At 42.7% G+C, this 13,974-nt stretch overlaps 1 protein-coding gene across 1 annotated transcript; it reads left to right on the top strand.

Annotated features, from left to right (window-relative positions):
• Positions 1-1,173: 1,173 nt before the first annotated feature.
• LOC128701564 (uncharacterized) lies at positions 1,174-12,319 on the top strand. Its single transcript, XM_053795331.2, has 6 exons — positions 1,174-1,262; positions 5,185-5,383; positions 6,054-6,208; positions 6,531-6,651; positions 10,210-10,375; positions 11,234-12,319. Exons 1-6 carry the CDS (start codon positions 1,220-1,222, stop codon positions 11,420-11,422), a joined length of 873 nt encoding a protein of 290 aa, XP_053651306.2. The 5' UTR covers positions 1,174-1,219; the 3' UTR covers positions 11,423-12,319.
• Positions 12,320-13,974: the final 1,655 nt, after the last annotated feature.

Genomic DNA, 13,974 nt, shown 5'->3' on the forward strand with positions numbered 1-13,974 from the left:
GGGTGATGGTACGTGACGAGGTGTCAGAGTGGGCGACTGTGACGAGCGGGGTTCCACAAGGGTCAGTTCTAGGACCGATGCTGTTTCTGGTATATGTGAATGACATGGCGGAAGGGATAGATTCAGAGATGTCCATGTCTGCAGACGACGTGAAGCTAATGCGGAGAATTCAAGTGAATGAGGGTCAGGTAGAACTAGAAAGGGATCTGGACAGGCTACCTGGAGGGTATTCCGGGGATCAACGCCGCCGCGGCCCGGTCCATGACCAGGCCTCCCGGTAGTTCAGAGCCTGATCAACCAGGCTGTTACTGCTGGCCGTACGTAGTCCAGTATACAAACCACAGTCCGGCTGATCCGGTACTGATTATTGGTATCTGTCCAGCTCCCTCTTGAAGACAACCAGGGGTCTATTGGTAATTCCCCTTAAGGCTGGTGGGAGGCTGTTGAACAGTCTTGGGGCCCGGACACTTATTGTATTTTCTCTTAGTGTACCAGTGACGCTCCTACTTTTCACTGGGGGTATGTTGCATCGCCTGCCAAGTCTTTTGCTTTCGTATGGAGTGATTTCTGTGTGCAGGTTAGGGACCAGTCCTTCCAGGATCTTCCAGGTATAGATTATGATGTATCTCTCTCGCCTGCGCTCCAGTGAGTACAAGTCAAGAGCTTCCAAGCGTTCCCAGTACTTAAGGCTGCAAGCCTGTCTAGATCCTTCAGCCATAGAGTTGCCAAAAAGTGGAACAATCTGGAGAGTGATGTAGTGGAGGAAAGACCCATACATAGCTTTAAGAAGAGGTATAATAAAGCTCACGGAGCACGGAGAGAGTGGATCTAGTATCGACCAACGAAGACGTGGGGCCAGGAGCTGTGACTCGACCCTTACAACCACAAATAAGTAACATCAAATAGGTAAGAAAATACTCTCACACCCACTACAACTACCACTACTACCACCACCACTACAACCCACCACCATCGCCGCCACCACCACCACCACCACCACCACCACCACCACCACCACCACCACCACCACCTCCAGGGGGGTGGAGACAGAAGAGAGCTCTAGAGTCTAACTTCCGGTAGAGTACATGTGTTCGACAACCCTCCTACACATATAGAAGGAGGGAGGGGAAGGAGAGAGGGAGGGAGAGAGGGAGGGAGGGAGGGAGGGTAGTTAAGTGCGTCAGTATCGAGTACATTCACTCAATGAGTAACACTCATCATGTCTAGAGTGATCTTTCTACTTCTCCTCTGGAGTCTGTCAGGTACGTGTCCTTATAATCAGGTACGTGACTTGGACCTGACTAGCTTGGATCAGTAACAGACTTGGACCTGCCTAACATGGGCCAGTAGGCCTGCTGCAGTGCTCCTTCTTTCTTATGTTCTTCTCTACGTGTTCTTATAACCAGGTACATGTGAGGTAGTCAGGTCATTGTAGTGGTGTGAGGTAGTCAGGTCATTGTAGTGGTGTGAAGAAGTCAGGTCACTGTAGTGGTGTGAGGTAGTCAGGTCACTGTAGTGGTGTGAGGTAGTCAGGTCACTGTAGTGGTGTGAGGTAGTCAGGTCACTGTAGTGGTGTGAGGTAGTCAGGTCATTGTAGTGGTGTGAGGTAGTCAGGTCACTGTAGTGGTGTGAGGTAGTCAGGTCACTGTAGTGGTGTGAGGTAGTCAGGTCACTGTAGTGGTGTGAGGTAGTCAGGTCATTGTAGTGGTGTGAGGTAGTCAGGTCACTGTAGTGGTGTGAGGTAGTCAGGTCACTGTAGTGGTGTGAGGTAGTCAGGTCACTGTAGTGGTGTGAGGTAGTCAGGTCACTGTAGTGGTGTGAGGTAGCCAGGTCATTGTAGTGGTGTGAGGTAGTCAGGTCATTGTAGTGGTGTGAAGGTGGGCAGGTCATTGTAGTGGTGTGAAGGTGGGCAGGTCATTTTAGTGGTGTGAAGGTGGTCAGGTCATTGTAGTCGTGTGAAGGTGGGCAGGTCACTGTAGTGGTGTGAAGGTGGTCAGGTCATTGTAGTGGTGTGAAGGTGGGCAGGTCATTGTAGTGGTGTGAAGGTGGTCAGGTCATTGTAGTGGTGTGAAGGTGGGCAGGTCATTGTAGTGGTGTGAAGGTGGGCAGGTCATTGTAGTGGTGTGAAGGTGGGCAGGTCATTGTAGTGGTGTGAAGGTGGGCAGGTCATTGTAGTGGTGTGAAGGTGGGCAGGTCATTGTAGTGATGTGAAGGTGGGCAGGTCATTGTAGTGGTGTGAAGGTGGGCAGGTCATTGTAGTGGTGTGAAGGTGGTCAAGTCATTGTAGTGGGGTGAAGGTGGTCAGGTCATTGTAGTGGTGTGAAGGTGGGCAGGTCATTGTAGTGGTGTGAAAGTGGGCAGGTCATTGTAGTGGTGTGAAGGTGGGCAGGTCATTGTAGTGGCGTGAAGGTGGGCAGGTCATTGTAGTGGCGTGAAGGTGGGCAGGTCATTGTAGTGGTGTGAAAGTGGGCAGGTCATTGTAGTGGCGTGAAGGTGGGCAGGTCATTGTAGTGGCGTGAAGGTGGGCAGGTCATTGTAGTGGCGTGAAGGTGGGCAGGTCATTGTAGTGGTGTGAAGGTGGGCAGGTCATTGTAGTGGCGTGAAGGTGGGCAGGTCATTGTAGTGGCGTGAAGGTGGTCAGGTCATTGTAGTGGTGTGAAGGTGGGCAGGTCATTGTAGTGGCGTGAAGGTGGGCAGGTCATTGTAGTGGCGTGAAGGTGGGCAGGTCATTGTAGTGGTGTGAAAGTGGGCAGGTCATTGTAGTGGTGTGAGGTAGTCAGGTCACTGTAGTAATGTGAGGTAGTCAGGTCACTGTAGTGGTGTGAGGTAGTCAGGTCACTTTAGTGGTGTGAGGTAGTCAAGTCACTTTAGTGGTGTGAGGTAGTCAGGTCACTGTAGTGGTGTGAGGTAGTCAGGTCACTGTAGTGGTGTGAGGTAGTCAGGTCACTGTAGTGGTGTGAGGTAGTCAGGTCACTTTAGTGGTGTGAGGTAGTCAGGTCACTGTAGTGGCGTGAGGTAGTCAGGTCACTGTAGTGGTGTGAGGTAGTCAGGTCACTTTTGTGGTGTGAGGTAGTCAGGTCACTGTAGTGGTGTGAGGTAGTCAGGTCACTGTAGTAATGTGAGGTAGTCAGGTCACTGTAGTGGTGTGAGGTAGTCAGGTCACTTTAGTGGTGTGAGGTAGTCAGGTCACTGTAGTGGTGTGAGGTAGTCAGGTCACTGTAGTAATGTGAGGTAGTCAGGTCACTGTAGTGGTGTGAGGTAGTTGGGTCACTGTAGTGGTGTGAGGTAGTCAGGTCACTGTAGTGGTGTGAGGTAGCCAGGTCACTGTAGTAATGTGAGGTAGTCAGGTCACTTTAGTGGTGTGAGGTAGTCAGGTCACTGTAATGGTGTGAGGTAGTTGGGTCACTGTAGTGGTGTGGGGTAGTCAGGTCACTGTAGTGATGTGAGGTAGTCAGGTCACTGTAGTGGTGTGAGGTAGTCAGGTCACTGTAGTAATGTGAGGTAGTCAGGTCACTGTAGTTTCGTGAGGTAGTCAGGTCACTTTTGTGGTGTGAGGTAGTCAGGTCACTGTAGTGGCATGAGGTAGTCAGGTCATTGTAGTGGTGTGAAGGTGGGCAGGTCACTGTAGTGGTGTGATGTAGTCAGGTCACTGTAGTGGCGTGAGGTAGTCAGGTCACTGTAGTGGCGTGAGGTAGTCAGGTCACTGTAGTGGCGTGAGGTAGTCAGGTCACTGTAGTGGCGTGAGGTAGTCGGGTCACTGTAGTGGTGTGAGGTAGTCAGGTCACTGTAGTGGTGTGAGGTAGTCAGGTCACTGTAGTGGTGTGAGGTAGTCAGGTCACTGTAGTGGTGTGAGGTAGTCAGGTCACTGTAGTGGCGTGAGGTAGTCAGGTCACTGTAGTGGTGTGAGGTAGTCAGGTCACTGTAGTGGTGTGAGGTAGTCAGGTCACTGTAGTGGTGTGAGGTAGTCAGGTCACTGTAGTAATGTGAGGTAGTCAGGTCACTGAAGTAATGTGAGGTAGTCAGGTCACTGTAGTGGTGTGAGGTAGTCAGGTCACTGTAGTGGTGTGATGTAGTCAGGTCACTGTAGTGATGTGAGGTAATCAGGTCACTGTAGTAATGTGAGGTAGTCAGGTCACTGTAGTGGTGTGATGTAGTCAGGTCACTGTAGTGATATGAGGTAATCAGGTCACTGTAGTAATGTGAGGTAGTCAGGTCACTGTAGTGGTGTGAGGTAGTCGGGTCACTGTAGTGGTGTGGGGTAGTCAGGTCACTGTAGTGGTGTGGGGTAGTCAGGTCACTGTAGTGGTGTGAGGTAGTCAGGTCACTGTAGTGGCGTGAGGTAGTCAGGTCACTGTAGTGGCGTGAGGTAGTCAGGTCACTGTAGTGGTGTGAGGTAGTCAGGTCACTGTAGTGGCGTGAGGTAGTCAGGTCACTGTAGTGGCGTGAAGGTGGGTAGGTATTATATACCCTTTTTAGCATCTCAGTTAAGGTCTCCCCTAATTCTATATCTTTCCAGAGGGGTGAATTTAGGTCCCTCATCTATGCCCGTAAGAAAAATCTCTGATACAAGGGGCCAACTTTGTTATGCTCCTCTGTATATTTTCCAGCGAATTTCTGACCATCATCTAAATGATGCCTAACCAACGATACATAGACTTACCTGGAGTATACCTGGAGAAGGTTTCGTGGCTCAACGCCTCCGAGGGCCGGTCTGAGACCAGGCATCGTGGTGGATCAGGGCCTGATTAACCAGACTGTTATTGAAAGTGGCATAAAATACCCACACAGCAGGCTAATCTTTAATTAGTATATCCTGAGGACTCCTTTTGTTTATATCGATATAAAGCCAAGAATTCTATCAGCTTTACTGAGAACACTTAAACGCTGTTGTCTTGGCTTTATTTTACTGCTGACCAGAACTAAATCTTATCCACATCTGACTGAGCTATAAATAACATATGTTAGCATTTCTGTGTCATATGTTGATATTTCTGTGTCATATGTTGATATTTCTGTGTCATATGTTGATATTTCTGTGTCATATGTTAGCATTCCTGGCACTTCCCTCTAGCCACACAAGTGTCAACAGTCACCTGCGTCACACAGGTGTCAACAGTCACCTGCGTCACACATGTGTCTAAAAACACCCGCGTCACACAGGTGTTAAGAGTTCTCTCTCCCTAGTTCACCTGCCGGGGAGGTGTGACGACCCTTCACCGCCTCTTGACGACGAAGACGACGACGATATCGTTGTCAACGAGGGCAAGTGTGAACCTGCCCTGGCAGACAACTGCTTCGACGACGTTAATGAGAATCTTCTGTGTCATGTGGTGTCCCCTGTCGGCCGCATCTGTAAATATAGAACTGCTCAGGACTTCTGCACGTGAGTATCTGGCTGGCTGGCTGGCTGGCTGGCTGGCTGGCTGGCTGGCTGGCTGGCTGGCTGGCTGGCTGGCTGGCTGGCTGGCTGGCTGGCTGGCTGGCTGGCTGGCTGGCTGGCTGGCTGGCTGGCTGGCTGGCTGGCTGGCTGGCTGGCTGGCTGGCGTAGTTATTTATTATCCATGTAAGCTTCGCACATAGAATACGACTCCCATGAGGAAGATTGGGTTTTTCCTGAGCCATTGTCAAGTCACAACTTGGACAGAAAAGTAGAGAAGGCCATTTATAGCCATTTAATGCTCATTTAGTAGTCATTTGCACCTTTTTTTTTACAAATGAAGGACAGGTACGCTTACATAAATATATAAATAGAATGTTGCTACCCTCAAACATGTCCATAAATTAATAATAATAACAACAATAATAATAATAATAATAATAATAATAATAATAATATCATTATTATTTATTATTATTATTATTATTATTATTATTATTATTATTATTATTATTATTATTATTATTATTATTATTATTATTATTATTATTATTATTATTATTATTATTACTGTTATTGTTATTTTAAGGAAGGTAATCAAATTTGATCCTAAAGGAGGGAAGGATAGCTCCAATTTACTGGATGAAGAGCCCGTCACTAATTCTGACTTTCTCAGGGGCCTAGACGACGCTCTCAACTGCACATCAGATATCGTCGACTCTGATTGCTCGCCTCTGCAGGGCCGGGAAGTCTTCGACGTGTGGCTGTCAGGACTGAGAGCCGTCCAGCGAGCCTTGTGTCAGGATGACAGCGACCTGACTCTCCTATATAGTACGTTTTCTCTCTATTATCACTATAGCAACCTGTCTTCAATTATACCTCCTATTTTTGTTATTATATATATATATATATATATATATATATATATATATATATATATATATATATATATATATATATATATATATATATATATATATATGCAATAAGATCACAGTAAACAGCTGATTTTAAAATATGCAAAACAACCATTGTGAAAGAGTAGTGAAATTCCAAGCGCTTTCGTGACTACTCACGTTGTCAAGGAACTACTCTTTCACAGTGGTTGTTTTGCATATATACATATCTATACATCTTCATTTCCGTCTCACAGACCTTCTTAAAAGTTCTAACTGCTGGAACTTCAAGAAATTCATAAAGTGCGTAGAGGAGACAGTCAACGTCACCCACATCAGTGATCTCCTCACTACCAAACTTGACAAATACGAGTGCAAGTAAGTCCATACCGTCTATACCAGTGATTCTCAACCAGGGGGGAATTTACCCCTGAGGAGTAAACAATTGCTTGGCAAGGGGTAAATACTCGATGTACCTGATAATTGAAGGATAATTCAATTAAAGTTTTCTGACCTTGTTTTTCTGTTCCTTCATAATGGCGATAATTTTTTGTATGTAAGTAAAGGAGGTTATTGATGAAGCAAAAGTTGAGAATCCCTGGTCTATATCCTAACATTTCTGGTCTATATCCTAACATTTCTGGTCTATATCCTAACATTTCTGGTCTATATCCTAACATTTCTGGTCTATATCCTAACATTTCTGGTCTATATCCTAACATTTCTGGTCTATATAATAACATTTCTGGTCTATATCCTAACATTTCTGGTCTATATCCTAACATTTCTGGTCTATATCCTAACATTTCTGGTCTATATCCTAACATTTCTGGTCTATATCCTAACATTTCTGGTCTATATCCTAACATTTCTGGTCTATATCCTAACATTTCTGGTCTATATCCTAACATTTCTGGTCTATATCCTAACATTTCTGGTCTATATCCTAACATTTCTGGTCTATATCCTAACATTTCTGGTCTATATCCTAACATTTCTGGTCTATATCCTAACATTTCTGGTCTATATCCTAACATTTCTGGTCTATATCCTAACATTTCTGGTCTATATCCTAACATTTCTGGTCTATATCCTAACATTTCTGGTCTATATCCTAACATTTCTGGTCTATATCCTAACATTTCTGGTCTATATCCTAACATTTCTGGTCTATATCCTAACATTTCTGGTCTATATCCTAACATTTCTGGTCTATATCCTAACATTTCTGGTCTATATCCTAACATTTCTGGTCTATATCCTAACATTTCTGGTCTATATCCTAACATTTCTGGTCTATATCATTTCTGGTCTATATCCTAACATTTCTGGTCTATATCCTAACATTTCTGGTCTATATCCTAACATTTCTGGTCTATATCCTAACATTTCTGGTCTATATCCTAACATTTCTGGTCTATATCCTAACATTTCTGGTCTATATCCTAACATTTCTGGTCTATATCCTAACATTTCTGGTCTATATCCTAACATTTCTGGTCTATATCCTAACATTTCTGGTCTATATCCTAACATTTCTGGTCTATATCCTAACATTTCTGGTCTATATCCTAACATTTCTGGTCTATATCCTAACATTTCTGGTCTATATCCTAACATTTCTGGTCTATATCCTAACATTTCTGGTCTATATCCTAACATTTCTGGTCTATATCCTAATCATTTCTGGTCTATATCCTAACATTTCTGGTCTATATCCTAACATTTCTGGTCTATATCCTAACATAATAATAACATTTCTGGTCTATATCCTAACATTTCTGGTCTATATCCTAACATTTCTGGTCTATATCCTAACATTTCTGGTCTATATCCTAACATTTCTGGTCTATATAATAACATTTCTGGTCTATATCCTAACATTTCTGGTCTATATCCTAACATTTCTGGTCTATATCCTAACATTTCTGGTCTATATCCTAACATTTCTGGTCTATATCCTAACATTTCTGGTCTATATCCTAACATTTCTGGTCTATATCCTAACATTTCTGGTCTATATCCTAACATTTCTGGTCTATATAATAACATTTCTGGTCTATATCCTAACATTTCTGGTCTATATCCTAACATTTCTGGTCTATATCCTAACATTTCTGGTCTATATCCTAACATTTCTGGTCTATATAATAACATTTCTGGTCTATATCCTAACATTTCTGGTCTATATCCTAACATTTCTGGTCTATATCCTAACATTTCTGGTCTATATCCTAACATTTCTGGTCTATATCCTAACATAATCATTTCTGGTCTATATCCTAACATTTCTGGTCTATATCCTAACATTTCTGGTCTATATCCTAACATTTCTGGTCTATATCCTAAAATTTCTGGTCTATATCCTAAATTTTCTGGTATATATCATTTCTGGTCTATATCATTTCTGGTTTATATCATTTCTGGTCTATATCCTAACATTTCTGGTCTATACCTATACATTTCTGGTCTATATCCTGGTCTATATCATTTCTGGTCTATATCTGGTCTAACATTTCTGGTCTATATCCTAACATTTCTGGTCTATATCCTAACTTTTCATGTCTATATCCTAACATTTCTGGTCTATATCCTAACATTTCTGGTCTATATCCTAACATTTCTGGTCTATATCCTAGCATTTCTGGTCTATATCCTAACATTTCTGGTCTATACCCTAACATTTCTGGTCTATATCCTAACATTTCTGGTCTATATCCTAACATTTCTGGTCTATACCCTAACATTTCTGGTCTATATCCTAACATTTCTGGTCTATACCCTAACATTTCTGGTCTATACCCTAACATTTCTGGTCTATACCTTAACATTTCTGGTCTATATCCTAACATTTCTGGTCTATATCCTAACATTTCTGGTCTATATCCTAACATTTCTGGTCTATTTCCTAACATTTCTGGTCTATATCCTAACATTTCTATTCTATATCCTAACATTTCTGGTCTATATCCTAACATTTCTGGTCTATATCCTAACATTTCTGGTCTATATCCTAACATTTCTGGTCTATATCCTAACATTTCTGGTCTATATCCTAACATTTCTGGTCTATATCCTAACATTTCTGGTCTATATCCTAACATTTCTGGTCTATATCCTAACATTTCTGGTCTATATCCTAACATTTCTGGTCTATATCCTAACATTTCTGGTCTATATCCTAACATTTCTGGTCTATATCCTAACATTTCTGGTCTATATCCTAACATTTCTGGTCTATATCCTAACATTTCTGGTCTAAACCCTAATATTTCTCGTCTATACCCTAACATTTCTGGTCTATACCTTAACATTTCTGGTCTATACCTTAACATTTCTGGTCTATACCCTAACATTTCTGGTCTATACCTTAACATTTCTGGTCTATACCTTAACATTTCTGGTCTATACCCTAACATTTCTGGTCTATACCTTAACATTTCTGGTCTATACCTTAACATTTCTGGTCTATACCTTAACATTTCTGGTCTATACCTTAACATTTCTGGTCTATACCCTAACATTTCTGGTCTATACCTTAACATTTCTGGTCTACACTGTTAACAAGTTGATTAATGAGGTGCAGGTTGATGGATTACACACTAAACCTAGGTGTTGTACATGTGTCTTACACCCAAGTGTTGCATATGTGTTTCACATCGTCTTTACACGTTTAAATGCATTGCAAAGAGCAAAGCGTCATAATACGTTGACTGGAATCCACAATTAACCCACACATAGGAGAGAGGATTAGTCACACTGTGTCCGAGTTGGACCAAAACGTGCGGGTTATTCGTGTACTGCATTGCAAACTTATGCCGCACTCTGCACTATACCTTTCGCTGTCATTGAGGCACAGGGGACCCTAAATAAATACAGTTTTCGTTACGGTAGTGTGTGTATTGAATAAGACTGACATTACGACCCCTCCGTCAGCCTACTGCAACTGTCCGTGGGAATCTGCAACGCTGACTCCGAGAAGAACCACCTGAAGTGTCGACGCAAGGCCGACGCTGTGCAGGAGGCTGTGGCCGTGTTCTTCGCCAACACAGCCTGTGGCGAGACAGTGTGTGCTCGCCACTCAAGTCGCAGCATCACACAGGTAAGATGCCTCTCACCCTGAGGGTGTTAGTTTGGCGAGAAGTGAGTTAATGTTTAAGAAATGGAGAGAGTGTTGTTGAGATTAGAAAGACTGGAAATATAGGGAAGGCAGTGAACAGTCGATTTCAGAGGAGTAAAGAGTTCGGGAGAGAATAAAGTCCGTTTAGCACGTGAGAAGGTAAAGTTTATGAAATGGGAAGGTTAGCCAAGACGAGAGAACAGATTATGAACAGTGGCAATTTAAAATTTTAAGGAAGTGAAGGTCACAAATGTGTTCATGTCTCTCGGTTCCTTGGCTCGGAAATTTACACTCTTTGTAATTCGATCTCTAGTGCTAAACGGACTCTCTTCTCTACCAAACTCTGCTCCTGTTCTGTGCCTTCCCTATATTTCCAGTCTTTCTAATCTCAACAACCCTGAGGTTACCTAGCGTGTGTTCGCTACTAAAGTCGCAGCATCACACAGGTAAGATGCCTCTCAACCTCTCGACCTCACATTACCTGTGTTCGTTGCCCCTGACAGGTCCTAGACGAAGCCACCTACTTCATACCCTCATTAATGAGGCTCTCTAAACATTTCAACATCTTTTAAAATTATTAACAAAAAGCTTATGAAAATCTCTTAAGATTAGATTCAATTATCATTATTGTTATGACGATAATAACAAATGGAATAACAATCTCTCATCACGACTCAGGAAATCTCAATTACACAACTGCTAATAAATCACGGATGAATCTTATTGTAGTCAGCTGGTCCAGTTGTTAACGCACTGGCCTGTGAGTGTTAGGACTCACTTGCCACGGGTTCGAACCCCACCCATTCCCTGAATAATCTCACAGCACTTCCATATCCTCAGGTTGGTGGATCATCAGGGTCGGCGGTGGTGCTGACGCTGGTGGTGGTGCTGGTGGTCCTGGCACTAGTGGTAACCATCCTGGTGAAGCACAAAGTTCTCATCCTTCAAGCCAGCAGACCGCATTTCTGCGCCTCATCCTCATCCTCACCCTCCAATGACGATCAGGAAGAATACGACAGATTCCACTAACGCTGAAAGTCTTGACTTAAGACGAGTCTTCCTGGAATGAAAACAGAAGTCCTTAGAGCGAAAAGTCTTGACCTCAGGTCTTGCCCTGAACATAAAGTATGGACTATATAAGGGTAGGTTCCGGCTCCATAGAGCACCTGACCTCTATAGAGATCCTGGGATCTAGAGGAGCCTCGAAAACATGAGACATCTCATCTATCGGAAATTACGCAAATAACCCGCACACAGAAGATCGAAACTCATGACTACGTTTCGCTCGCCACAAGTTTCTTTCTCCTGTGTGCGGGTTAAGTGTGTATTATTCAAATCACGGTATTGTGCCTAGAGGAGAGTTTATGATTCAGGGGAATGTTGTAAACCGAAGAGAAAATTCTGTTTCCAGACTGGAGAATCTTACTCCGCACGGAAGACCATTGTCGTATAAAAGAGTTCTGAACCTATATAAAAAAAGATTCTGGCCATAAACGAACTTCAAACAATAGAGGTGGAGACAATAGAGCAACTCTGTGTGTGGAAAATTCTTCCCTTATAGGCGACGTTCTGATCTTAAAGGAAAGCTTCCAGATTTATGGGTAAAGCTTGGCTTTAATAAGTAAATTTTAGCACTAGAGAAAAGATGATGGTGAGTTAGTGGCTATACAGTCACCTCTCTTATAAAATTCTTCCATACAGTGCTACCTTTTGTAAATACGATTGTAAATGTACTCTCAAAAAGTGAATGGAGAGTGGAAAGGCCTTCATATTACTCATTATTCAATTTTCAATGTCTTTTTTCAACCGCATTTTCCAATCACGCAATACAGAATTGACCGTATTAACTCCGTAAGTGAAGCATCGATTGAAGAACATCCACGGGTAGCAAAGACAGCAGCCTTGAAGAACATCCTGGGGTAGGAGAGACAGGAGCCTTGAAGAACATCCTGGGGTAGGAGAGACAGGAGCCTTGAAGAACATCCTGGGGTAGGAGAGACAGGAGCCTTGAAGAACATCCTGGGGTAGGAGAGACAGGAGCCTTGAAAAACATCCTGGGGTAGGAGAGACAGGAGCCTTGAAGAACATCCTGGGGTAGGAGAGACAGGAGCCTTGAAGGACATCCTGGGGTAGGAGAGACAGGAGCCTTGAAGAACATCCTGGGGTAGGAGAGACAGGAGCCTTGAAGAACATCCTGGGGTAGGAGAGACAGGAGCCTTGAAAAACATCCTGGGGTAGGAGAGACAGGAGCCTTAACCCCACACAAACAAATTTCTTCAAGTAGATATCCCTGTCCTCAGGAATATATCCGAACACTCAATTGTATACCTTGAAAGATATACTCTGCAAGGGATGTACGACGCCCTCAAGAATATTCTTTAACTTCGAGGGCTGCAGCAAGACCCGGAAGAATATCCCCTGTTCTTAGGAAACATACACCGATTCTTTAAAAGGGACTTCCTCGAGTTAAGCACTTTACGCCCTTATGTGAGGGGAACCACTACCCAAAAATATAACTTACAAAATAGGTGACAAAATGTCTGTCAGAACCATCTTTCATAAACACTTGTAAATATATACTTCACACATACTGAACCAGTAATATTACTATTACTACTACTACTATGACTACTACAACTACAACTACCACTACTACTACTACTACTGCTACTACTACTACTGCTGCTACTACTACTACTACTACTACTACTACTACTACTACTACTACTACTACTACTACTTCTACTACTACTACTACTACTACTACTACTACTTCTACTACTACTACTACTACTATTATTACTACTACTACTACTACTACTACTACTTCTACTACTACTTCTACTACTACTACTACTACTACTACTACTACTACTACTACTACTACTACTACTACTACTACTACTACTACTACTACTTCTACTACTACTACTACTACTACTACTACTTCTACTACTACTACTACTATTACTACTGCTACTACTACTACTACTGCTGCTACTATTACTACCACGACTACTACTATTACTGTTACTACTGCAACAGCAACAACTACAGCTACTACTATTACTACTACTACTACTACTACTATTACTACTGCTACTACTACTACTACCACGACTACTATTACTGCTACTACTAGACCAACAACAACTACTACTACTACTATTACTACTGCTACTAATACCACGACTACTACTATTACTGCTACTACTACAGCTACTACTACCACTACTACTACTACTACTGCTATTACTACCACTACTACCATCACCACTACTATTACTGTTTGATAGGCTACTATTACTGTTTAATATACTACTACTTAATTACTATTCCTAATACTTAATATACTATTTCTAAAAGTCCACTAATTAAAATATTACCGTATATGTATATACATGTGCAAAATAACCACGGGGGAAATTGAATAACAGCTCTAGGCCTTTCGTGTTACGATCAGCACATCATCAGGAGCTTGCAATGTTTCAGAAATAGAGTAAGAAGTTCACGTAGATCTGGAGAGAGAGTCGTTCCCCTGAAGAAGTCTGCAACATTGCAAGCTCCTGATGATGTGTTGA

This window comes from Cherax quadricarinatus, chromosome 78 (assembly GCF_038502225.1).
Source record: "Cherax quadricarinatus isolate ZL_2023a chromosome 78, ASM3850222v1, whole genome shotgun sequence".
Taxonomy (NCBI): Eukaryota; Metazoa; Arthropoda; class Malacostraca; order Decapoda; family Parastacidae; genus Cherax; species Cherax quadricarinatus.